Source organism: Oncorhynchus clarkii, chromosome 2 (genome assembly GCF_045791955.1).
Source record: "Oncorhynchus clarkii lewisi isolate Uvic-CL-2024 chromosome 2, UVic_Ocla_1.0, whole genome shotgun sequence".
NCBI lineage: Eukaryota > Metazoa > Chordata > Actinopteri > Salmoniformes > Salmonidae > Oncorhynchus > Oncorhynchus clarkii.
In genome coordinates, this window is record NC_092148.1 from 50725080 (window position 1) to 50750014 (window position 24935).

Sequence of the window (24935 nt, forward strand, 5' to 3'; positions counted from 1 at the left end):
TATAGCATTGGGCCAGTAACTGAAAGGTCGCTGAATCTAATTACCAGCCGGCAAGGTGACAAAACTCCCATTTTGCCCATAAGCAAGGTAGTTAAACCCCAACAACTACTCCTTGGGCGCCATGGACGTTGATTAAGGCAGCCCCCGCACCTCTCTGATTTAGAGGGGTTGGTTTAAATGCAGAAGACACATTTCGGTTGAATGCATTCAGTTGTGCAACTGACAAGGTATCCTAATGTTTGTGGCAAATCAAAAACTGAGTACCATTCTGCATATTTTCAAGCATGTTGGTGGATACATCATGTTATGGATATGCTAATCATCAATAAGGACTAGGAAGTTTTTTTTAGGAGAAAAATAAACAGAATAGAGTAAAGCACATGCAGAATCCTAGAGGAAAACATGGTTCAGTCGGCTTTCCAACAGACACTTTGAGACAAATTCACAATTCAGAAGGACAATTACACAATTACACAAGGACAAATATACATAGGCTATAGACTAAAATATGGGTTTATGATAACTGATTAAACTTTGCTTAATTAGAATCTTAGCTAGATGCAGGTAGCCTATAGCCCCTGATAGGCCTACATCTAATTTCAGATAGCCTATAGTAGCCTAGGCAAGATGTAGGCAAGATGTAAACTGAACGATTTAGCAGTTTGCTTAGTTTAAATTGACAGACTAATTTATTAACATGAATAGTGAGGAGGTAAGAAGTACTTGTGTTTCCCTGTTTCCCTGTACCATGGTATTAGTCATAATACCCATTAAACCTAGCGGTCTAACAGGGAAATGGTTCCAATAATTTTTCCACCATTAATTTTTCCCAGAGGGGATTTTAGAAACACTTAAAATAAGGCTGTGTTTGGTGTAGGCTTAACCCTGGCGTGAGCTTTTGATAACCGTGTAAATCTCTCTCGGACCTGGTTGGGAATCAGGCCTACTGCTGTTGTGTCATCTGAAAACTTGATGATTGAGTTGGAGGCGTGCGTGGCCACGCAGTCATGGGTGAACAGGGAGTACAGGAGGGGGCTGAGCACGCACCCTTGTGGGGTCCCTATGTTGAGGATCAGCAAAGTGGAAGTGTTGTTTCCTTCCTTCACCACCTGTGGGCGGCCCGTCAGAAAGTCCAGGACCCAGTTGCACAGGGCAGCATTCTTACATAGGTATTCCTCTTGTCCAGGTGGGATAGGGCAGTGTGCAGTGTAATGGCGATTGCATCGTCTGTGGATCTATTGGGGCGGTAAGCAAATTGAACAGGGTCTAGGGCAGGGGTGGACAATTCCAGTCCTCGAGGGCCTGATTGGTCTCACAGTTTTGCCCCAGCTAACACACCTGACTCCAATAATCATCTAATCATAATCTTCAGTTTAGAATGCAATTTGATGAATCAGCTGTGTTTGCTCGGGATGGATGATGATCCTTAACTTGCCTCTCAAAGCACTTCATAATGACAGAAGGGAGTGCTATGTGGCGATAGTAATTTAATTCAGTTACCTTTGCTTTCTTGGGTCCAGGAACAATGGTGGACATCTTGAAGCAAGTGCGGACAGCAGACTGGGATAGGGAGTGTGACAATAATGCTAGTACCAACTCGAACCCAGGCGCAGAGAAACACAGCAGGCAGAGGTAAGGGTAAATCCATAACTTTACTTAGTCATAACAAAGCAACCGCACCAAGGGCACACTAAGAAAAACACGAGACCTAAGCAAGGATCCAGGCCAACAGAGGAACCTGGAACCAAAATGGAGTCTTGATCAGATTTGCCAAAGGGAGGGCCTATGCATTTAGAAAAGTTGAGTAGCAGTTGTCCAATGTTTTACCAGGGCGATTACTACAGTCAATGTAGTACTTCGGTAGTATTTTCCTCAAATTTACTTTGTTTCAACCCCCAGCTACAATAAATGCAGCCTCAGGATATGTGGTTTCCAGTTTGCATAAAGGCCAGTGTAGTTCTTTGAGGGTCGTCGCGTTATCGGCTTGAGGGGGAAAATACAGGGCTGTGACTATAACCGTAGAGAATTCTCTTGGGAGGTAATACGGTTGGCATTTGTTTGAGGTATTCTCGGTCGGTGAAGAAAATGACTTGAGTTTCTGTATGTTATCACAATCACACCATGAGTAGTTAATCATGAAACATACACCCCTGGCTTTCTTCTTCCCTGAGAGTTATTTATTCCTTTCTGTGCGATGTACTGAGAACCCAGATGTCTGTATGGACGGGGACAGTATATCCCGAGAGAGCCATGTTTCCGGGAAACAGAGTATGTTGCAATCCCCGATGTCTCTCTGGAAGGAGATCCTCGCCCAGAGCTTGTCTACTTTATTATCCAGAGACTGAACATTAGCGAGTAATATACTCAGAAGTGGTGGATGGTGTGCACGCCTCCTGAGTAGGACTAGGAGTCCACTCCGAATACCTCTTCTCCGCCAGCAGTGTTTTGGAGCAGCCTCTGGAATAAGTTAAATTGCTCTGAGTGGTACGAACAAAGGATCCAACTCGGGAAAGTTATATTCTTGGATGTAATACTGTTGAGTCACCGCCGCTCTGAATACCAAAAGTTATTTCCGGTTGTATGTAATAACACAACTTCTTCAGGAGGTTAATAGTGTAAGAAAAAACACACAAAAAAACAAATAACTGCAAATTTTCAGCATATCTGTCGGCACCATTTTACATGGACATGGCTTGTGTATTCAAGTAGAGCTGATGCCGCTTTTTTCTTTTTGTTGTCGCATTTTTGGAAAAAGATACTCTCATTTGAGCAGTGATGTTGTTAGTTTCTGGAATAATATCAGGACCAATTTGAAAGCACGTGAGCATTGTACTGAGCATTTACCAAGCACGGAGAGTTTGAGCCACCTTGCGGAAAGATTGAAAACAGGCACAACCATTGACGCAATCAACCGAACTGGCAGCGAGCTGGATCACATCCTGACAAAGCCCCTGGGAAGAAGTGCTGGCTTGGTTGCTCTGTGTGTTTTCTACTTCAAAGGTACTAGAAGGCTGGGGATCAAGCCCTTTTTTAGTTTTCTGAAGTTGTTTTCACCTTTCAGCTCGTGAGTGAGTGTGAGAGACTGAACTGAGTAATCTATCCACAAAGTAGATGGATGGAGGACTTACAGCTAGATAGGGAGGCGCTTACCCACATTGCCATGATGACCCAGGACCATTACCCAGTGAAATTGGCTATTACCCCCAGGCTGCAAAATAAGTACACAGTTAATTTCTTCTCACAGTCTGGTATAAAACGTTTCTTATTGTTCATAATCATATTTTCCAATTGATCTGATCTCTCCCCTTCTCCATTTTTTTGTCCCTGCCTCTTTCTCCCTCCTTCCCTTCCTCTCTCTATGCAGATTGTCCAAATGCAGGATGATGTCAGTACGGACACGTTTGTCCAGGACCTCTCCATGACCCTGCAGCCTGTGAAGGTGGCCCTCACACTGCCTTCCTAGAGTTCAGCTGCCTCTGCTCACTGACCAGGGTGAGTACTCATTCATCCCACCTCATCCTGTCTTTGAATGCTTGTCTCCTTCCTCCACCTTTAGGACCAATACATCTTCAAACTTTTGGAGTAAAGTAATAAAAATAAAAAATACAATTTGTTGATTATCTGCTCCATCTTCAAATCAAATCAAAATCAAATGTATTTATATAGCCCTTCGTACATCAGCTGATATCTCAAAGTGCTGTACAGAAACCCAGCCTAAACCCCAAACAGCAAGCAATGCAGGTGTAGAAGCACGGTGGCTAGGAAAAACTCCCTAGAAAGGCCAAAATCTTCTACGACAGGTGTGCATTTATCTCTCTCTTTGTATTTTACAAGGACTTTCCCCATCCCTCTTTATCTATCTCCTTCCCTCGGTCTCTCTCAACCTTCCCCTTTCTACCTCTCTCTCTTCTCTCTCTTGCTCTCTTTCCCTCCTCACATCTTTCTCTCATTCACATACACGCTGCACTGGCCCAGTATCTTCTACAACCTCTTTCACAGACTCCTGCAGTCCTAGCATGGATGTGGATCCCAACACAGCATGTGCAACCCTCTCTCTGTCCAGCATTTAAGTATTGAAAAGGTGTGGGGCTACGAAGAAAAATAGAACAGTGCAATTTGAAGTCAGATATGGAGTGCTACAAGCACTGGAATGTTCCAGGGCATGAAGGATGAGGGGTAGTGTGGTTGTGAGACATGTATGGTTGCGGTGGGAACATGTGGGTCTGAGAAGGTGTGATGTCATTTTGTTGAAATTTGTGTGTCTGTTTATTGTATTTTGTTTATGTTGGGTTGTTATTGTTTGAGTAATAAATCAAATAAAATCATATAAAAAAAGAAACAAGGAGATAACATGGAGTGACAAGGTTCACCTACTATCACCAGGATCTGTGCAAAGTGGCTCTGTCTGAAACCTGCTACTGGGAGGAAGAGTGGAATGGGGGCATGTTGATGTGGCTGTCTCGTACCAAAATCACTACCCCACGCTCGCAGGTTAGTGTTTTCTGTCATGAATCTTGTTCTGGAGGTAGCTTTGCAGAGTTAAAGAAGGATTTTTAAGCCTTGATACAATTGAGACATGGATTGTGTATGTGTGCTATTCAGAGGGTGAATGGGCAAGATAAGTGCCTTTGAAAGGGGTAGTAGGTGCCAGATGCACTAGTTTGTGTCAGGAACTACAACGCTGCTGGGTTTTTCACGCTCAACAGTTTCCTGTGTGTTTCAAGCATGGTCCACCACCCAAGGAACATACTGTCAACTTGACACAACTTTGGGAAGCATTGGTGTCAACATGGGCCAGCATCCCTGTGGAACACTTGTCACCTTGTAGAGTCTATGCCCCGACGAATTGAGGGTGTTCTGAGGGGAGAGGGTGCAAGACTGCAAAGCTGTCATCAAGGCAAAGGGTGGCTACTTTGAAGAATCTCAAATACAAAACATATTCTGATTTGTTTAACACTTTTTTGATTACTACATGATTCCATATGTGTTATTTCATAGTTTTGATGTCTTCACTATTATTCTACAATGTAGAAAATAGTAAAAATAAAGAAAAACCCTTGAATGAGTAGGTGTTCTAAAACAACTTATAAATGCCCCATGAGCTTAGTTCAACTGTCACACTCCGGGAGAACCCAATATATAACCGTGTTTTTCCCCAATGTTTTTAAACATTGTAAAAGTAAACAAACACTGTATAGCCTCATAACATGGTTAAAACAACCATTTTGATATCATGGATGGTCAGTCCATAGCTCTGTCTATTAATCTGAGAGTGGTCACATTTCTCCAGGTCCATCCCTCAGTTTTCTTTTTACCAAAACAGAGACGGGGTGACCGTTTTATTATTGTTTAGTCTGTGGATTTGCCCTTTAAACAGCTGCATATTATCAACATGTCAAAGTGTCACCAACTAAAGGTCAACAATAGGCTTATAGCAAATGCAGCATATGCCATTCATTTTTCACATGTAAATAGTACTTTTCAGTAGTGATCAAAGCATGCCATTCCATGAGCGCAGCAATTAATTTTCAACTCAAATCAATGAGCCCAATCAGTCCTCCATGAACAACAGAGTAGGGCTGGATAATAAGTCCTTAGTATTGAGGTCATGCTCAGGTAAAACAATTTGTCGAATCTATACTTCCATTTTTCCAAGTCCTATTCTTGAAGACCAAGAATTTATTGGAATGACTGGAATTCTGATAGACTTTGGTTTTAAATGTAAAGATATAATTTAATCATATTATATGTAGCAGAAAGCGATGGGTTAGAAGAAGCCTACATAACCAACCCATAAAGTAAAATTTAGCATCCATACAGTGGGGCAAAAAAGTATTTAGTCAGCCACCAATTGTGCAAGTTCTCCCACTTAAAAATATGAGAGAGGCCTGTCATTTTCATCATAAGTACACTTCAACTATGACAGACAAAATGAGAAAAAAAATCCAGAAAATCACATTGTAGGATTTTTTATGAATTTATTTGCTAAATATGGTGGAAAATAAGTATTTGGTCGCCTACAAACAAGCAAGATTTCTGGCTCTCAAAGATCTGTAACTTCTTCTTTAAAAGGCTCCTCTGTCCTCCACTCGTTACCTGTATTAATGGCACCTGTTTGAACTTGTTATCAGTATAAAAGACACCTGTCCACAACCTCAAACAGTCACACTCCAAACTCCACGATGGCCAAGACCAAAGAGCTGTCAAAGGACACCAGAAACAAAATTGTAGACCTGCACCAGGCTGGGAAGACTGAATCTGCAATAGGTAAGCAGCTTGGTTTGAAGAAATCAACTGTGGGAGCAATTATTAGGAAATGGAAGACATACAAGACCACTGATAATCTCCCTCGATCTGGGGCTCCACACAAGATCTCACCCCGTGGGGTCAAAATTATCACAAGAATGGTGAGCAAAAATCCCAGAACCACACGGGGGGACCTAGTGAATGACCTGCAGAGAGCTGGGACCAAAGTAACAAAGCCTACCATCAGTAACACACTACGCCGCCAGGGACTCAAATCCTGCAGTGCCAGACATGTCCCACTGCTTAAGCCAGTACATGTCCAATCCCGTCTGAAGTTTGCTAGAGAGCATTTGGATGATCCAGAAGAAGATTGGGAGAATGTCATATGGTCAGATGAAACCAAAATATAACTTTTTGGTAAAAACTCAAAAACTTGTTGTGTTTAGAGGACAAAGAATGCTGAGTGCATCCAAAGAACACCATACCTACTGTGAAGCATGGGGGTGGAAACATCATGCTTTGGGGCTGTTTTTCTGCAAAGGGACCAGGACGACTGATCCGTGTAAAGGAAAGAATGAATGGGGCCGTGTATCGTGAGATTTTGAGTGAAAACCTTCCATCAGCAAGGGCATTGAAGATGAAACGTGGCTGGGTCTTTCAGCATGACAATGATCCCAAACACACCGCCCGGGCAACGAAGGAGTGGCTTCGTAAGAAGCATTTCAAGGTCCTGGAGTGGCCTAGCCAGTCTCCAGATCTCAACCCCATAGAAAATCTTTGGAGGTAGTTGAAAGTCAGTGTTGCCCAGCAACAGCCCCAAATCACCACTGCTCTAGAGGAGATCTGCATGGAGGAATGGGCCAAAATACCAGCAACAGTGTGTGAAAACCTTGTGAAGACTTACAGAAAATGTTTGACCTCTGTCATTGCCAACAAAGGGTATTTAACAAAGTATTGAGATAAACTTTTGTTATTGACCAAATACATATTTTCCACCATAATTTGCAAATAAATTCATTAAAAATCCTACAATGTGATTTTCTGGATTTTTTTCTTCTTATTTTGTCTGTCATAGTTGAAGTGTACCTATGATGAACATTGCAGGCCTCTCTCATCTTTTTAAGTGGGAGAACTTGCACAATTGGTGGCTGACTAAATACTTTTTTGCCCCACTGTATATGGCCAGCTGTGTAAACTTTAACATTCATTTATCCTGCAATAGATGTTGTTCAATTGGTAACCTACATTTTTGTCTTCTAATGCCTCTTAAGGGGAAAGTAATCAGATTACGTTACTGAGTTTGGGTAATTCAAAAGTTGTTTCTGATTACAATTTTGGACAGGTAACTAGTAACTGTAATGGCTTACATTTAGAAAGTAATTTACCCAACCCTGCCCGTTGCCATGAAAACAGGGCAACCAGTGGAGCACAAACAACATTGTAAATACAACCAATATTAATCTGTTTACTTGTCTTCCCCTACTATTCGTACTACAACTATTTGCACAATATAACACTTGAAATGTCTTTACTTTAAACCTTTTTGAGTGCAATGCTTACTGATAATTTAGAATTGTTATTTTGTTGTTTTTTGTTGTTTATTTCACTTGCTTTGGCAATGTAAACAATGTTGCCCATACATACATTTAAGCCCCTTTGAATTTAACTATATAGTTATGACAGTCATGGCAAGATGTGATCCGGCTTAAAAAAAAATTAAATTAGATATTTGTTTTGTATTTTAGATAGACCTAACCCTTAACCTAATCATCCTAAAATGCAAATTAGTTAATTATCCTAGCTTGCGGCGGAAGTTCTAACCTACTACAAGTCAAATCTTATCCTTATCTTATCCTTATCCAACCTATTAGTTCCACCACCCACACATGCAATGACATCTCCTGGTTTCAATGATGTTTCTAGAGACAATATCTCTCTCTTCATCACTCAATACATAGGTTTACCTCCACTGTATTCACATCCTACCTTACCTTTGTCTGTACATTATACCTTGATGCTATTTTATCGCCCCCAGAAACCTCCTTTTACTCTCTGTTCCAGACGTTCTAGACGACCAATTCTTATTGCTTTTAGCCGCACCCTTATTCTACTCCTCCTATGTTCCTCTGGCGATGTAGAGGTGAATCCAGGCCCTGCAGTGCCTAGCTCCACTCCTATTCCCCAGGCGCTCTCTTTTGACGACTTCTGTAACCGTAATAGCCTTGGTTTCATGCATGTTAACATTAGAAGCCTCCTCCCTAAGTTTGTTCTATTCACTGCTTTAGCACACTCTGCCAACCCGGATGTTCTAGCTGTGTCTGAATCCTGGCTTAGGAAGACCACCAAAAATTCAGACATTTTAATTCCAAACTACAACATTTTCAGACAAGATAGAACTGCCAAAGGGGGCGGTGTTGCAATCTACTGCAAAGATAGCCTGCAGAGTTCTGTCCTACTATCCAGGTCTGTACCCAAACAATTTGAACTTCTACTTTTAAAAATCCACCTCTCTAAAAACAAGTCTCTCACCGTTGCCGCCTGCTATAGACCACCCTCTGCCCCCAGCTGTGCTCTGGACACCATATGTGAACTGATTGCCTCCCATCTATCTTCAGAGCTCGTGCTGCTAGGCGACCTAAACTGGAACATGCTTAACACCCTAGCCATCCTACAATCTAAACTTGATGCCCTCAATCTCACACAAATTATCAATGAACCTACCAGGTACCTCCCCAAAGCCTTAAACACGGGCACCCTCATAGATATCATCCTAACCAACTTCCCCTCTAAATACACCTCTGCTGTCTTCAACCAAGATCTCAGCGATCACTGCCTCATTGCCTGCATCCGTAATGGGTCAGCGGTCAAACGACCTCCTCTCATCACTGTAAAACGCTCCCTGAAACACTTCAGCGAGCAGGCCTTTCTAATCGACCTGGCCGGGGTATCCTGGAAGGATATTGACCTCATCCCGTCAGTAGAGGATGCCTGGATATTTTTTAAAAATGCCTTCCTAACCATCTTAAATAAACATGCCCCATTCAAGAAATTTAGAACCAGGAACAGATATAGCCCTTGGTTCTCCCCAGACCTGACTGCCCTTAACCAACACAAAAACATCCTATGGCGTTCTGCATTAGCATCGAACAGCCCCCGTGATATGCAGCTGTTCAGGGAAGCTAGAAACCATTATACACAGGCAGTTAGAAAAGCCAAGGCTAGCTTTTTCAAGCAGAAATTTGCTTCTTGCAACACTAACTCAAAAAAGTTCTGGGACACTGTAAAGTCCATGGAGAATAAGAACACCTCCTCCCAGCTGCCCACTGCACTGAAGATAGGAAACACTGTCACCACTGATAAATCCACCATAATTGAAAATTTCAATAAGCATTTTTCTACTGCTGGCCATGCTTTCCACCTGGCTACTCCTACCCCTGTCAACAGCACTGCACCCCCAACAGCAACTCGCCCAAGCCTTCCCCATTTCTCCTTCTCCCAAATCCATTCAGCTGATGTTCTGAAAGAGCTGCAAAATCTGGACCCCTACAAATCAGCCGGGCTAGACAATCTGGACCCTTTCTTTCTAAAATTATCTGCCGAAATTACTATTACTAGCCTGTTCAACCTCTCTTTCGTGTCGTCTGAGATTCCCAAAGATTGGAAAGCAGCTGCGGTCATCCCCCTCTTCAAAGGGGGACACACTCTTGACCCAAACTGCTACAGACCTATATCTATCCTACCATGCCTTTCTAAGGTCTTCGAAAGCCAAGTCAACAAACAGATTACCGACCATTTTGAATCTCACCATACCTTCTCTGCTATGCAATCTGGTTTCAGAGCTGGTCATGGGTGCACCTCAGCCACGCTCAAGGTCCTAAACGATATCTTAACCGCCATCGAAACATTACTGTGCAGCCGTATTCATTGATCTGGCCAAGGCTTTTGACTCTGTCAATCACCACATCCTCATCGGCAGACTCAACAGCCTTGGTTTCTCAAATGATTGCCTCGCCTGGTTCACCAACTACTTCTCTGATAGAGTTCAGTGTGTCAAATCGGAGGGTCTGTTGTCCGGACCTCTGGCAGTCTCTATGGGGGTGCCACAGGGTTCAATTCTTGGACCGACTCTCTTCTCTGTATACATCAATGAGGTCGCTCTTGCTGCTGGTGAGTCTCTGATCCACCTCTACGCAGACGACACCATTCTGTATACTTCCGGCCCTTCTTTGGACACTGTGTTAACAACCCTCCAGGCAAGCTTCAATGCCATACAACTCTCCTTCCGTGGCCTCCAATTGCTCTTAAATACAAGTAAAACTAAATGCATGCTCTTCAACCGATCGCTACCTGCACCTACCTGCCTGTCCAACATCACTACTCTGGACGGCTCTGACTTAGAATACGTGGACAACTACAAATACTTAGGTGTCTGGTTAGACTGTAAACTCTCCTTCCAGACCCATATCAAACATCTCCAATCCAAAGTTAAATCTAGAATTGGCTTCCTATTTCGCAACAAAGCATCCTTCACTCATGCTGCCAAACATACCCTTGTAAAACTGACCATCCTACCAATCCTCGACTTTGGCGATGTAATTTACAAAATAGCCTCCAATACCCTACTCAAGAAATTGGATGCAGTCTATCACAGTGCAATCCGTTTTGTCACCAAAGCCCCATATACTACCCACCATTGCGACCTGTACGCTCTCGTTGGCTGGCCCTCGCTTCATACTCGTCGCCAAACCCACTGGCTCCATGTCATCTACAAGACCCTGCTAGGTAAAGTCCCCCCTTATCTCAGCTCGCTGGTCACCATAGCATCTCCCACCTGTAGCACACGCTCCAGCAGGTATATCTCTCTAGTCACCCCCAAAACCAATTCTTTCTTTGGCCGCCTCTCTTTCCAGTTCTCTGCTGCCAATGACTGGAACGAACTACAAAAATCTCTGAAACTGGAAACACTCATCTCCCTCACTAGCTTTAAGCACCAACTGTCAGAGCAGCTCACAGATTACTGCACCTGTACATAGCCCACCTATGATTTAGCCCTATCAACTACCTCTTTCCCAACTGTATTTAATTTATTTATTTATTTTGCTCCTTTGCACCCCATTATTTTTATTTCTACTTTGCACATTCTTCCATTGCAAAACTACCATTCCAGTGTTTTACTTGCTATATTGTATTTACCTTGCCACCAAGGCCTTTTTTGCCTTTACCTCCCTTCTCACCTCATTTTCTCACATTGTATATAGACTTGTTCATACTTTATTATTGACTGTATGTTTGTTTTACTCCATGTGTAACTCTGTGTTGTTGTATCTGTCGAACTGCTTTGCTTTATCTTGGCCAGGTCGCAATTGTAAATGAGAACTTGTTCTCAACTTGCCTACCTGGTTAAATAAAGGTAAAATAAAAAAATAAAAAATAAAAATCTGACGTTCATGACGGTGACGACCCTCTTCTCCATGATGTCGCCATGGATACCGCTCAGCGTCTACTAGGAGCGTCGCGTTCCGCGTTGGTGATTGGTGAGAGATTGTGTGGTGTATCATGGGAAAATAAAGTTGTTTGCAATCACAACCAAGTAAACAGAAGGGAAGAGGTGCGTGAAGACCTAGGTAAAAAGATTAATATAAGCCAAATGTTTATTGTGTAGTCGAGCTAGATGCTATTGCATTGCTAATGACAAGCAAAATGGTATGATAATCTAACGTTAGCTAGCTGGAAAACAAGCTAGTAACTAGCTAATTTGCTAACTGTCTGTAGGTAAGTAGCTACTTCATACAGTGCTACGTTTCGCGTTAACTGGCCAGTGCCAAGGGAGGTTATTGCCAGAGGATTAGCTAGCTGTCTGGGCCTTTTAACATAATTGATCTGAGCTGCAATAACAGTCTGCTAGGGCTGATCGGGCCCTGCAAATATCTACGATAACTTTGAACCAGTATCTAACGCTCAGATCGCTCCGTTCAAACTCCCATTCACCAACTCTGCAAGCGTTATAATGTCAAAATACGTTCGTTTATTACGAAATATCGAGTTTCGCTTAGCAACTATCGTAATTTAGTCCCGTTACGGCTGGTATGTACTTCCCAAAAAGGTCTAAATACAACATTTACAAGCAATTGAACAATGTTTTATTCGGCACCTCCAACAATTCCAATGGAAATCAATAAATACTGCCACGCACAGGTCAGAAGTCTACAACAACTCAACACAGTACATTGGAGGTGCTGAAGAGGAATTTTCCGGTTACTTGTACATTTTTATTTAGACCTTTCTTGGAAGTACATACTGGGCGCTACGAGAGTAAATGAAGATAGTTGCTTAGCGGAACTCCATATATGGTGATCAGCGAACATATGTTGACGTTATAACGCTGGCAGAACTGGTGAATAGGGGTTCGAATCGGAGCTTCATGGGCGTTATATGCTGACCAGACCGGACACCTCGCGTGCGAGAGCGTCGCAAAATAAATTTAGAAATCCATGTTATTAAATTATTGCACCCACACTGCTCGCGCGCGCCAACGAGCGTCTGCGATGCCAAGGGCTAACACTGAACCCAAACCGGTTGCGCTCTTGCGCTATCGTGCATAAATGTATTTTGTCCCCCCACACCAAACGCGATCACGACATGCAGGTTAAAATATCAAAACAAACTCTGAACCAATGACATTAATTTGGGGACAGGTCGAAAAGCATTAAACATGTATGGCAATTTAGCTAGTTAGCGTGCACTTGCTAGCTAATTTGTCCTATTTAGATAGCTTGCTGTTGCTAGCTAATTTGTTCTGGGATATACACATTGAGTTGTTATTTTACCAGAACTGCACAAGGTTCTCTACTCTGACAAATTAATCCACACATAAAACGGTAAACCGAATCGTTTCTAGTCATCTCTCCTCCTTGCAGGCTTTTTCATTGTTGAACTTATATGGTGAACGCAACTAAACTATCATTGTATTACCACGACAACCGGCAACAAAATTTGTCTTTCAATCACCCACGTGGGTATAACCAATGAGGAGATGGCACGTGTGTACCTGCTTCTATAAACCAATGAGGAGATGGGAGAGGCAGGACTTTCAGCGTGATCTGCGTCAGAAATAGGAACGACTTCTATTTTAGCCCTTGGTGTCGTAGACGCTCGCGAGCAGTGTGGGTGCAATAATTGACTAACACGGATTTCTACATTTATTTTGCGCCGCTCGTGCACGCGACGTGTCCGGTCTGTTCAGCATGTAAAATAGAAGTAATTCCTATTTCTGAAGCAGATCGCGCTGAAAGTCCTGCCTCTCCCATCTCCTCATTGGTTTATAGAAGTAGGTACCCACGTGCCATCTCCTCATTGGTTATACCCACGTGGGTGATTGAAAGACTAACTTTGTTGCCGGTTGTCATGGTAACACTATGACAGTTTAGATGCGATCCCCATATAAATTCAAAGATGAAAAAGCCTGGAAGGAGGAGAGATGACTAGAAATGATTCGGGTGGCCGTTTTATGTGTGGATTAATTGTCAGAGTAGAGGTCCTTGTGCATTTCAGGTAAAATAACAACTCAATGTTTATATCCCAGGACAAATTAGCTAGCAACAGCAAGCTTGCTAAATAGGACAAATTAGCTAGCAAGTGCAAGCTAACTAGCGAAATTGCCATACATGTTTAATGCTTTTTGACCTGTCCCCAAATTAATGTCATTGGTTCAGAGTTTGTTTTGATATTTTAACCTGCATGTCGTGATCGCGTTTGGCGCACGCGCGCAGCCGGTTTGGGTTCCGTTTAGTAGCCATGCGTGTTTATTATAATGCTTGTTCATCACAATGATCGCTCGTCATAATGCTCGCTACATAGCTGCTCCTTTTTAACTCTGTCTCCATTCCTTATTTGTGACTGCTCAGTACATTAGAGTGAGTATCCACAAAATACATTTTAAAATGCTTTGTGCTTGTTTAAAAAAAAAAAAATTCACATGTTTGTATGATAACAGGGGGAAAGATGTCAAGCTTTCCTGCCTCCGCCTCCAAGAGTTTCAGCTCGACTCCTCTAAAGACTTACCAGGACAGCGGCAGGGAACTGCACCGATCCAAGAGTGTGGACTATGACTCAACAGGCGACTCCACCTACTCTCTGCTCTCCCCCATCTACCATGACAGCTATGAGAGTGATGAGGACCTGTCTGCAGCTCACCACGTACATCAGATAGACACCTCAGCCACACAGAGTGATGACGCCAGACCCCTCTCACCCATCAGGTATGGTTGGTGTACACGAGCAGTGTTACCCAACTGGATTCAGCAGACAGTCAGCAATATTTTTGTTCGCGCCACATGCTCTTTAGTTAGGGTCCCCTCATCAACAAGCAATTAAAAAGGGTTGATGACGCTAATCAATTTGATGAGACTGTTTCAATGGAAGTGCCACAGACCAAAATAAAATGTATGAATGAAGGGTACACAGAATTAGCTCTAGTAGGCTTAACTGTAGGGTTTGTGCACAAAGTTATGCTCAGAGTTGAGCGTGTGTGTTTCAGAGATGATCCACAACAGAAGCCCCCAGAGAGGAGAGCAGTAACTGAGGCGGAGGATCCAGAGGCATGTCTCTCTGCCTGGGAGAGGTGGCTGGTCTGCAAAGCCAAAGAGGAGAGACTCAGAATAGAAAAGAAAGCAGAAGAGGTGCGCAGTCGTATCTTTTTAGTTTCTTCTTCTGTTTGGCAACTCCTGTTAGCATTGGAGTCAGAACGTGATCATTTATGTTTTTCTAACATTTGATATTTTCCTTTCTGTAAATTAGGGTTGCAAATGTCTATACATGGAAGCAATTGAGTATGACTGTGGGGCTGACACGTGTTATTTGTTAGGAGCGCCTACTGAGGGAGAGGAATGAGGAACAGGAGAGAGAGCAGCAGAAGAAGAAGATGGTGGTGGAGGAGAAGATCCAGGAGTGGCTGCAGATGAAGAAAGAACAGGTTAAGAACCCCCCCTTCTTTTGACTCGGTTATTAACGAAGTTCCAGAGAGGAACAATGCAGTTGTATGCTTTCTCATGCATACGTTATATCTGCACCTAAAGGGGTAAGTCATGTTTTTGTGATTGTTTGGCATCCCCAGGAGAAGCAGGAGAAATTGCTGAAGGAGAGCAAAGAGCAGAAGGAGATGCAGAGGCAGCAGCAGAAGCAGAGGGAGATTGAACAGAAAGCAGGGGAGAAGTACAGAGAGTGGCTACGGAGGAAGAACCTGGAGAAAATGGAGAGCGAGAGGAGAGCGAAGGTAGGTTCTTTCACAGTAGCCTTGTGTATTCAGAGATGTATTCAGGACAGTAAACAAATTAAAATCTCTGAAATGTTTTGTTGGTTTGCTCTCTACATTAGAGTACAGTTGTTGGAAGAGATCGACATATTAGCCATTTGCTAAATATTCCTGTGCTCTCTCTCTTCTGTCGTTGCTAACTAATCTTCAGCAACACAGAACGAAACCATGTAATTGCATTATACAGTAGTTTGTTACTCTGAATGCAAGTTCATGTGGAAAATTCCTGGAAATGTCCGTTTCAACATGCGTTTCAATCTTTCTGACCACAACTGCTTTGGTTTCCCTGGAAATTAGTTGTGAGGTGCTCAGCTGCTGAGATTGGGGCAATTGTGTTGTAACAGGAGGAGGCAGCCAGCAGAGAGGCTCAGGAGAGGGAGCGCAGACAGAGAGCAGAGGAAAACTTTAAGGAATGGCTTCGTGCCCAGGACAAGAGCCGACCCAGTCCCAATGCACCCGGCTGCCCTCGAGGTAACATAACGGTCTTCACCCGGTTTAGGGTTGTTCAATCTCATATTCACCTTCTGGAAAATGTCATTTAAAAATATGTAACAATAAGATGTTTTATTGCCACACACATGTAGTTGTACAGTCGTGCATGTATATTTTAAAGCAAGTTTTGATTTTGTAAAGTAAGTGTATTTTGTGTCTTCTCCCAGGTGGCTATGACAATGTAACGTACCCATCTCCCAGCTTCTACAACCCAATCCCATGGAAGCCCATCCACGTCCCGCCACCAGAGAAAACACCAGTGAAGAAGACTTCCCACAGGAAACGGCCAAGTCAGCCCAAGTACCAGAACAGCCCCAGCATCCCATTCAGACTCAGAGACACTGTAAGCTCGGCAGCTCGCCTGCAGAGGAGATGACCGCTCCAGTAGAGGTTCACCTTGGAAACAGATCTAGAGTACTATCCTCAGATCTAACCTCCGGGGAAACCACAAAACTGACCTTAGATCAGTGTTTAGGCGCTTTATGGTACTGTGAGAGGACACAGGGGAGGTGACCATGCTAATGTACATACCAGGGATCATCAACTTTTTTGAGTGGATGATCAGGTGGCCGGAATATAATTACAAATCATTTGTAGACTGCAAATTGACCGCAAGAAGCCCAAACCGATAAAACATTTGACAAAAAAATCGGATAATTTCAAACCTTGCTTACATTTGAATTAGATCACAAACAGTATATCTCTCTTTTATGCATGTGAATCTTTTGAAACAGATTGCCAAAATTCAAATCACTTGGAGCTGATTTGCTGATGTTTTCAGTCTTTTATGGCCAACAATAATAAAATCACCTGCGGGCTGCTAGTTGGTGAACCATGGTATAGGTATTTTTTTTATTTAATACATTTGCAATAAATTCTAAAAACCTGTTTTCGCTTTGTCACTGTGTGGTATTGTGTGTAGATTGATGAGGAAAAATGCTATTTAGTCCAGTTTAAAATAAGGCTGTAACGTAACAAAATGTGGGGAAAGTCCAGATCTGAATACTTTCCGACTGCACTGTGTAGACTGTTGCACTAGTCCATTGACTGTGTTGTCATGTATTTCTTATCGAAAAGACACGTTGTGGTAGCGTATTTTTTTAATGCCAGATTTGTATAGGTTCTTAATTCTCAAAGAATATTTTATGATTCATGTGAAGCTAAATATTTCTACAAATTCTGTTACTTTCACTGACAAACAATTTTCTAATGACATGTACATTTTTTTGCATAGTTCGGGATGTCAATAAAAACTGTTTGTACTGTTTAGTTGTGGCTATTTATATTATGGCTATGGGCTGGATATTTTAATTCATTTTAGATTTATCAACCTAAATGGATAGCAGACAAAGAGGGAGACTGACAAGTGTAATTTCTTATGCTTGAACTATTTGTCAGACACAGTAAAAAAAGAACAATGCTAACATAACATGAGTTGATCAGTAGACAGCTGTAGATAAGGCAATAATAGGAGATATGGTGTCAGTGGGTGAAAGATAAACATTCCTCAGGCTGCAGGGCTTAATATGGAACCGTCATGTGACTACACACTCAGAGGAAGATCATGGTGGCTGGGGCCAGAGATAGGCCAGCCCTGGTGCACAGCGCCACTCACACTCGCACGCATTGTTCTGTGTCCAGCTGTGCCTTGTGCCTCTGTGGGCTGAGATGACGACAAACCCGTGTGTGGGTGGAGAGAGAGAAATGGAAAAAAAAGAGGGGGTCTCTGACTTCCAGAACAGGAGACTCTTCATCACTTCACTTTATCTCCTCGCGAGGTCAATGTATGGCGCCTGAGGTAAAATGGATTCATCACACAGTAAATTCAATTAACCCTCATTAACAAGATGTTTACTGAGAAACGCTTAAGCGTTGTCTTGTGTTCTTGCCTGCTCTATATTTAGCTGTTGAATGCACTGGAATGTGTTAGTTGACGGCAGTCAGGAGGTGGCGAATAGTGAGAGAGGGGAAGTCGCCTGTGTGTTTCTGAGTATTTGTATGCAGCTCTCTGGGGTCCGAAGGCCACTTGTCAAGACAAAATTATTGTGTTTACATTTCGCCACGAGCAGCTTAACTACAGGAGTGGCTCCCTCTATTGACTTAAGGATGTGTACCCAGTGAGCCTTGCAAGAACCTAGAGAAAAGTCTTAAATGTGACCGCTGCGACTGATCCCTCCTTCCTGCTTCCTGTCCTCACAGACCCTGGACCTTGCCCGGAAAACTACAATTCCCAAGATGCAGTGGTGCAGGTGGGCAGGCAACTGGAAATCACACCTGCCAGGAAAGGTAAGGGGTGTACCGTAGCTGTCTGTGAACGAATGAGAGCGGGGAGAACAACAGAGTAGAGAGAGAAATATGGTATAAAGGGCATAAGGTACACCAACTGTGCAGGGAAACAGTTGGAGGTCTGAGCACAAAGAATGGGAGTGATTTGATGTACACAACCTTTGAAAAAGGGCGAAGACTTGAAACGTGGACCTTTTGGAAGCCTTCCAGAACACCTTTAATTGTGATATTGTTTCGAATGTGACGTTTTATTTGTGTGTGGAATGAGCTCACTTTGGGAGATGGACACCTGAGGAAATACCCGAAGAGGGGCTGAGTAGAGAACACCTGTAGAAGTAGAGGATACAGCCTATTGAAGCCTTATCTTCAATACTTCTGACAAGAACTTCTGACAAGAAAAAATAATGAAGAAGAAACAGGCTATGGTTATAAACAGGGGACTAACAAGCCGTGATATTCTTGTTTTGGCCAACAATTTGTTTTCTGTATAGCAGCCAGTTTAAAAAGAAATATAAGACAATCTGCATAGAAGGGACACCGTTTTAGTAGGAAATGTTCGTGTACTTCTTTAGCTCCTCTTGAGGAAGGGTTCTCTTCGTGTTTTTGACTAGGATGTGACCATCTCTGTCAACAGTTTCAACTGTTATTGACGCAGCTAACAACTTACACAGTAGAGAACCAGTTCTATCGCTGCTGCAGGGCATCTCGACCTGGCCCTATTTTAGTTTTGTCTCTCAGACTCTCCTTGTGTCGACCCCTCACCATGCAGTCCTCTGGGCCGGAGCAGGACGACTCCTTCGACTTCCTCTTTAAGATCATCCTGGTGGGAGACTCGGACGTGGGGAAGACCTGCGTGGTCCAGAGCTTTAAGTCTGGTGTCTTCATGGAGAAACAACAAAACACTATCGGGGTGGACTTCACCGTACGCACCATGGACATTGATGGCAGGAAGGTCAAGGTAAGGAAATATGTGTAGATTTCTGGGACGATTGTTTATCACATTTTTCGATGTTAAGTACAGGAGATGTTGTCTTTGTTCCGTCCGGTATTTCGTTATTGTCGATAGGCCTAGCGAGCTTAATTGTGTCTTTACACAGTGTAAATGGTTCTGCCTCTGCTGTCCTCAAAAGCAAAGAAGTCTTCAGCACTTTTTTGTTTGTTTTAAGGAACGGGAGAGGTCAAACTGTAACTTTGGATCGCCCCGCTGTGAGTGTGTGTGTTTTCTGGGTGTGTATCAAGTGACTGTATATATATTGTATGGACAATATAAGTGTGTTTTCCTAGGTCTGTGTATTTGGAGGATGGGTTGGATGTTTTTGGACCACCCTGAAAAACATCTCATCCATAAATGAAATCAATGAAAACCTCCCTGTACCGGTCTCTCCTGCACAGGGATGCATAGACATCCAACCCACAGTCCTTTGCCCTTTAGTGTTTGCCGAAGCGACTGGATAGGTGTAAGCATGTGGTGCTGTGTCCAGCTAATCTTTCAATGTGCTTAGGGGAGCGCTCTCCATGTTTACACCTATCTTGTTCTACCAGAGGGTTGGGGAAAAGGCTATGGGTGGGTTTCAACTGACCCTTTGTTCCTTAACCTGGCCTGAGAGTGTGTGTATAAGAAATTGGTGTAGTGTGTGTTCTCCAGCTAAAGTGGGTGTTGTTTCTTGTCTCCTCAGCTGCAGGTGTGGGACACGGCTGGACAGGAGCGTTTCCGCACAATCACCCAGAGTTATTACCGCAGTGCCCACGGCGCTATAGTGGCCTATGACATCACACGGCGTCCAACGTTTGAATCTGTGACACACTGGATCCAGGAAGTGGAGCAGTACGGGGCTGCTAGCGTTGTTCTCATCCTCATTGGTGGGTGGGAGAGACACAGGCAACACGTGGCTTTAGTCAAACTCTGTTATAAAGCCTACTGAGCAGTTGTAATAATGACATAACAGATGTGGTGCTCATCGTTACCGGTGGGTGAGAGAAAATTGTCTGACACTTACCTTGAGCTTATAAATAGATTCTTCCAAGCAATCAACAGTCGTCTATTTCTCAAATAAAAATATCAATTTCCATTCTCTGCTCTTTTCTCCTAGGGAACAAGTCGGATCTGCAGTCGGAGAGACAAGTGCTGTTTGAGGATGCCTGTACTCTGGCTGAAGGGAAGGGTGCGCTGGCCGCCTTGGAAACCTCAGCCAAGGAGGCCCAGAATGTGGAGGCAGCCTTCGTGCTAATGGCCCGGGAGCTGATGGTTAGGAACGGCCTGACCATCACAGACGAACACTCACAGGCCTCCCCACACTTCCCAAACTCCCATCCTATCCATGGCTCCGATTCCACGGACAGGAAATCATGTTGTTGAGAGAATTGATGGGCAAGGTGGACAAGAGGTTGTTGGGCTGATGGTCCTGATAACTGTATAATTAACCTAGAGATAAACTATAATTGTCTGGAATCAACGTTGCCACAACACCTGCTAGTTTTAGACTGTCACATTTAAAGGTGCTGTCAAGAAGCGTGTTGGGATAGAGGCTAGGGGTTGGGGATGTGTGTGTCTACTATATTGTGCGTTGGTGGGGACGGAATAGATACAAGTACTGTAGTGATGATTGAGACTATCACTGCCACTGAAAAGTCCCACTCCAGCTGTATTTTTTACTTTTCCCATTGAAAAACAATATTTCAAGTATAAATACAGTACACACATTTAGGGGTAAAAAAAATTACATGTTTTGAGCAAAATAGTTTACATTTTTTTTTTTTTAACACAATTGCAAAATTCAAGAGTTTGCCAAAACAAGGAGTTGGTCTGATGGTGCACTCTGATGTCATCGGATTTTCCCTTTGCTTGCAGGAACAATAGAGGAGCAATGGACCACCTATTTTGTTAAGTGAATCAGGTGATAAATTAAGTTCTAGGGAGGCTGGAGTGGGTCTTTAACTGTAGTTTTAAACTTGGCTGCCAGTAGTCACATGCACCTGTCCTTATCGTACTTAACCTACTACTATTGTCTAAAACGTAACCAGTATTTAATAACCAAACGTGGTAAAAGTATCCTCTGGCCACCTGTGGTCTATTGTATGTGTCAGAATGACTGGTTTCAATGAACACTCCTATTGTTTGATCTTTTACCTTTAAAAAAAAAAAATTGTCCTCCAGTTTGTCAAATATACTGTTGCATTGACAATTCCACAGTCTCACACTTCTTTCCCTTAAAACCATGGGCCAAATTGTACAAATGCTGACATCCCCGCATAAAACATTCAATAACAAATTCCATAAAAATAATAATATACTTTAATAATCCTGGAAGTCACTGACCTATCAAAACCACCCCTAAGGCTGTTTCAAGTAAACTAAGAATAATTTTAGTCGCCAAAAACATAGTCATGATTACCATAACAGACATAATTACACTCTTTAGAACAGGACACGCAACAGAAATGGAAAAGTTACGGAAATCTCAATGGCAGAACCGTATGGTAAATGTGCACGGACATTCTAGACTTGTATAAGACAATACAAGAGTGAGGGGGTTAAGGAGGAAGCCTCCTTCATATGTTAACTTGTATTTTAGACATTTGTTGGTCACAGAGAGGTCTATGTGGACTCTCAGACTCTGTCCTAACCAAAGAGTAGCTGTTAGGGTAGGTTTACACAGGCAGCACAATTCTGATCTTTTACCCAATTGTTGGCAAAACATCTGATCTGACTGGTCAAAAGAGCAATTATTGGGCAAAAGATCAGAATTGGGCTGCCTGTGTAAAGGCAGCCTTTGAGACCCAGACCATGAGGGGCTGTTAACTAACTAGGCAGTGAAGTGAACAGTGTATTTGCCAGGAATAGACTTGACAGGACAGTATTGTCCTCGCCCCTAGTACACCCCTGACACCCATTCCATTTTGTCACGGATCATGTTGTGGTTGTCCTCCAGGCTCTGGGGCTCCCCACCGATCCGCTTGAGCTGCATCTGAACCCTGCAGTGGCGTCAGGCCTGTAAGTAGTGGTTGTAGAGGTTGGCACCATAAATGTCTGCTATAGGGTTGTCACTGTGATGGAGAGACGGGAGGGAAGGAAGAGAGTTAAGCGGGCTTGAGTTAAAATTTGATAGCCTGGCTGACGTGACCCACGTGACTACACAGCAAAGAGCTGTGACCCACTTGGTCTGGACAAGAGTCCGTGTAAAATTCAATATTTGCTCAGAATTTGAGCTAACATTTTGATTGGTTCTCATATGCACGCTATTTCCTCGTCAATTTCCTACTCCCCACTAGCGAGATAAACAAGCCAAGCTGTGGGGAGAAAAACTCAGGGGTGAAGCATTCTGAAAAGTAACGGCCAATCTAGGGACTGAATTAAGATAGGCGCAACTTGAAGCATTTCAAGCCTTTGTGCGAGGGGAGGATATATTGATGGTCTTGCCAATTGCATTTGGGGAAAAGCCTAATTTAACCAGCTAGCGAGTTCTAGTCTTCAAGAAGCTAGGAAAACAGCTTCCAATTCAGACAGTCGTGTCCACGCTAAAGGCTGTGGTGGACGGACTACCAAATCCACGAGGCAACAGCCCTGGCTCTCAGATCGGTGGTTGTGAAGCAAGACAAGAACGTTATATTGGAGGGTGCATGCGACCTTGTCTTCGGAAGTCCGGAGAGCTGGTTGGAGAAAACCAGGAAAGATGTTTTGGCCTCAGTCCTTTACATATCCAAAATCGTCCAAGTCATTGCGGATGAAGTCCACATGGCCTACAAATGGTATGTACAATGACCTAGAACTGTTCAGCAAGCCTACTCATCTTGTTGGCTGATGAAAAGTAAATGTGGACAGTTCTTCTAACATCCTCAATATGCACCTCGGACTTCAACAAGAAGGACACGCACAGTTGCGTCCCAGATGTGTCTGTCTTCACTCTTAGCCTACTTCAGAGCTGAGATGCCTGTGAGAAGGACCCGATCACATGAAGGGCATTGGCTGAAAATAATTTAGGTATCTGAGAGCCATGTGAGTGTGAGGTGCTTCAGAGCACGGTGATTGGCAGCCTGGAGAAGGGAATTATAATAATTATACTCAGCCCAAGGACACAATGGCCACTGGCCGCAAAAGGCATGGATTTTTTAGGGGACATTATGGCCACACAAGGAGGATGCCGCCGGGACATTAGAGGCCTAGTGAGAATATTATCAAGTGCTTGTCAAATTGTGAATGAGAGACTGATGTAGTGTGTGCATCCTGCGCAAGATACAGAGCTGAGCTCATGACTTTCATGCAACTTTTTTCAAATCATAATTAGTCGCATCATTCAGCCTAAAAATGTTTTAAAAATCAAAACATTTATTGTGAAGGTGTAGGCTATATTAAATGGATTTTTGAAATGCAGGCGTTCCAAAGGTCTGCATCAGTGGCTTGTAGGCTATGCGTGGAAGCCAAGAGAGGCTAAACATTTTTATGTTAATTAACGATCAATTACCGTGTGACCAGCAGATATTTGCTTGACAATCACTGGCTGACAAAATGACATGACAGCCCTAGTCTCAAGTTGGAAAAACTCATAGCTCACAGAGTGATTTCCAATGTTATGGTTGGACAACTGTTGATATTAAAAAGGTGCTTCCACTATTTAAAGGCGTTCAGCTTGTCATGTTCTGACCTTAGTTCCTTTGTTTTGTCTTTGTTTTAGTATGGTCAGGGTGTGAGTTGGGGTGGGCAGTCTATGTTCTTTTTTCTATGATTTGAGATTTCTGTGTTTGGCCTGGTATGGTTCTCAATCAGAGGTACCTGTCAATCGTTGTCCCTGATTGAGAACCATACTTAGGTAGCCTGTTTTCACCCTTGAGTTGTGGGTGATTATTTTTCTGTTCAGTGTTTTTCCAGCACCATTCAGGACTGTTCGTTTGTCGTTTTATTTATTGTTTCAGTGTTCAATTACTTTATTAAAGAATATGGACACTTACCACGCTGCGCATTGGTCCTCCTCTTCTTCCACCTACGACGAACGTTACAGAATCACCCACCACCAAAGGATCAAGCAGCGTGGTAAGGAGCAGCGCTATCTGGAGGAGGTGACAACATGGGACGAGATAGAAAGGTGGTCGGTTGACCCAGGGAGAGTGCCGGAGCCCGCCTGGGATTCTCTGGAACAGTGCGAGGAGGGATACCGGCGAATGGAGTTGGCAGCCCCAAAAAATGTATTGGGGGGAGGCACAAGGGGAGTGTGGCTAAGTCATGTAGGAGACCTGAGCCAACTCCCCGTGCTTACCGTGGAGAGAGGTGTACCGGGCAGGCACCGTGTTATGCCGTGAGGCGCACGGCATAGCCCTGTGCGTTACATAGCAACGCCTCGTATTGGCCGGGCTAGAGTGGGCATCGAGACAGGTGCCATGAAGCCGGATCAGCGCATCTGGTCTCCAGTGCGTCTCCTTGGGCCAGGGTACATGGCACCAGCCCTGCGCATGGTGTCCCCGGTTCGCCAGCACAGCCCAGTGCGGTCGATTCCACCTCGCCGCACTGTCCTGGCTACGGGGAGCATCCAGCCAGGTAGGGTTGGGCAGGCTCGGTGCTCGAGACTTCACGTGTGCCTCCACGGTCCGGTCTATCCGGTGCCTCCTCCAC

At 43.6% G+C, this 24935-nt stretch overlaps 2 protein-coding genes across 2 annotated transcripts; both read left to right on the forward strand.

The window, feature by feature from the left end:
* The first annotated feature begins 11788 nt into the window (after positions 1-11788).
* LOC139369378 (coiled-coil domain-containing protein 34-like) lies at positions 11789-17315 on the forward strand. The gene is made up of 7 exons (XM_071108662.1): positions 11789-11870; positions 14240-14504; positions 14783-14924; positions 15110-15217; positions 15359-15517; positions 15901-16027; positions 16216-17315. The coding sequence occupies exons 2-7, from the start codon at positions 14248-14250 to the stop codon at positions 16422-16424; spliced, it is 1002 nt and encodes a 333-aa protein (XP_070964763.1). The 5' UTR covers positions 11789-11870; positions 14240-14247; the 3' UTR covers positions 16425-17315.
* Positions 17316-17644: 329 nt separating this feature from the next.
* LOC139369387 (ras-related protein Rab-19-like) lies at positions 17645-21519 on the forward strand. Its single transcript, XM_071108669.1, has 5 exons — positions 17645-17846; positions 18248-18334; positions 19104-19292; positions 20011-20194; positions 20425-21519. Exons 1-5 carry the CDS (start codon positions 17835-17837, stop codon positions 20688-20690), a joined length of 738 nt encoding a protein of 245 aa, XP_070964770.1. The 5' UTR covers positions 17645-17834; the 3' UTR covers positions 20691-21519.
* The last annotated feature ends 3416 nt before the right edge of the window (positions 21520-24935 follow it).

What these genes read in the sequence shown, in the direction of transcription:
- LOC139369378 (XM_071108662.1), top strand. Translation starts at nt 14,248, where the DNA reads ATGTCAAGCTTTCCTGCCTCCGCCTCCAAGAGTTTCAGCTCGACTCCT. An exon ending in AGACCCCTCTCACCCATCAG is followed by an intron (nt 14,505 to 14,782) that starts GTATGGTTGGTG and finishes TGTGTGTTTCAG; the next exon opens with AGATGATCCACAACAGAAGC. An exon ending in AGAGCGAGAGGAGAGCGAAG is followed by an intron (nt 15,518 to 15,900) that starts GTAGGTTCTTTC and finishes GTGTTGTAACAG; the next exon opens with GAGGAGGCAGCCAGCAGAGA.
- LOC139369387 (XM_071108669.1), top strand. An exon ending in AATCACACCTGCCAGGAAAG is followed by an intron (nt 18,335 to 19,103) that starts GTAAGGGGTGTA and finishes CTCACCATGCAG; the next exon opens with TCCTCTGGGCCGGAGCAGGA. An exon ending in CGTTGTTCTCATCCTCATTG is followed by an intron (nt 20,195 to 20,424) that starts GTGGGTGGGAGA and finishes CTTTTCTCCTAG; the next exon opens with GGAACAAGTCGGATCTGCAG.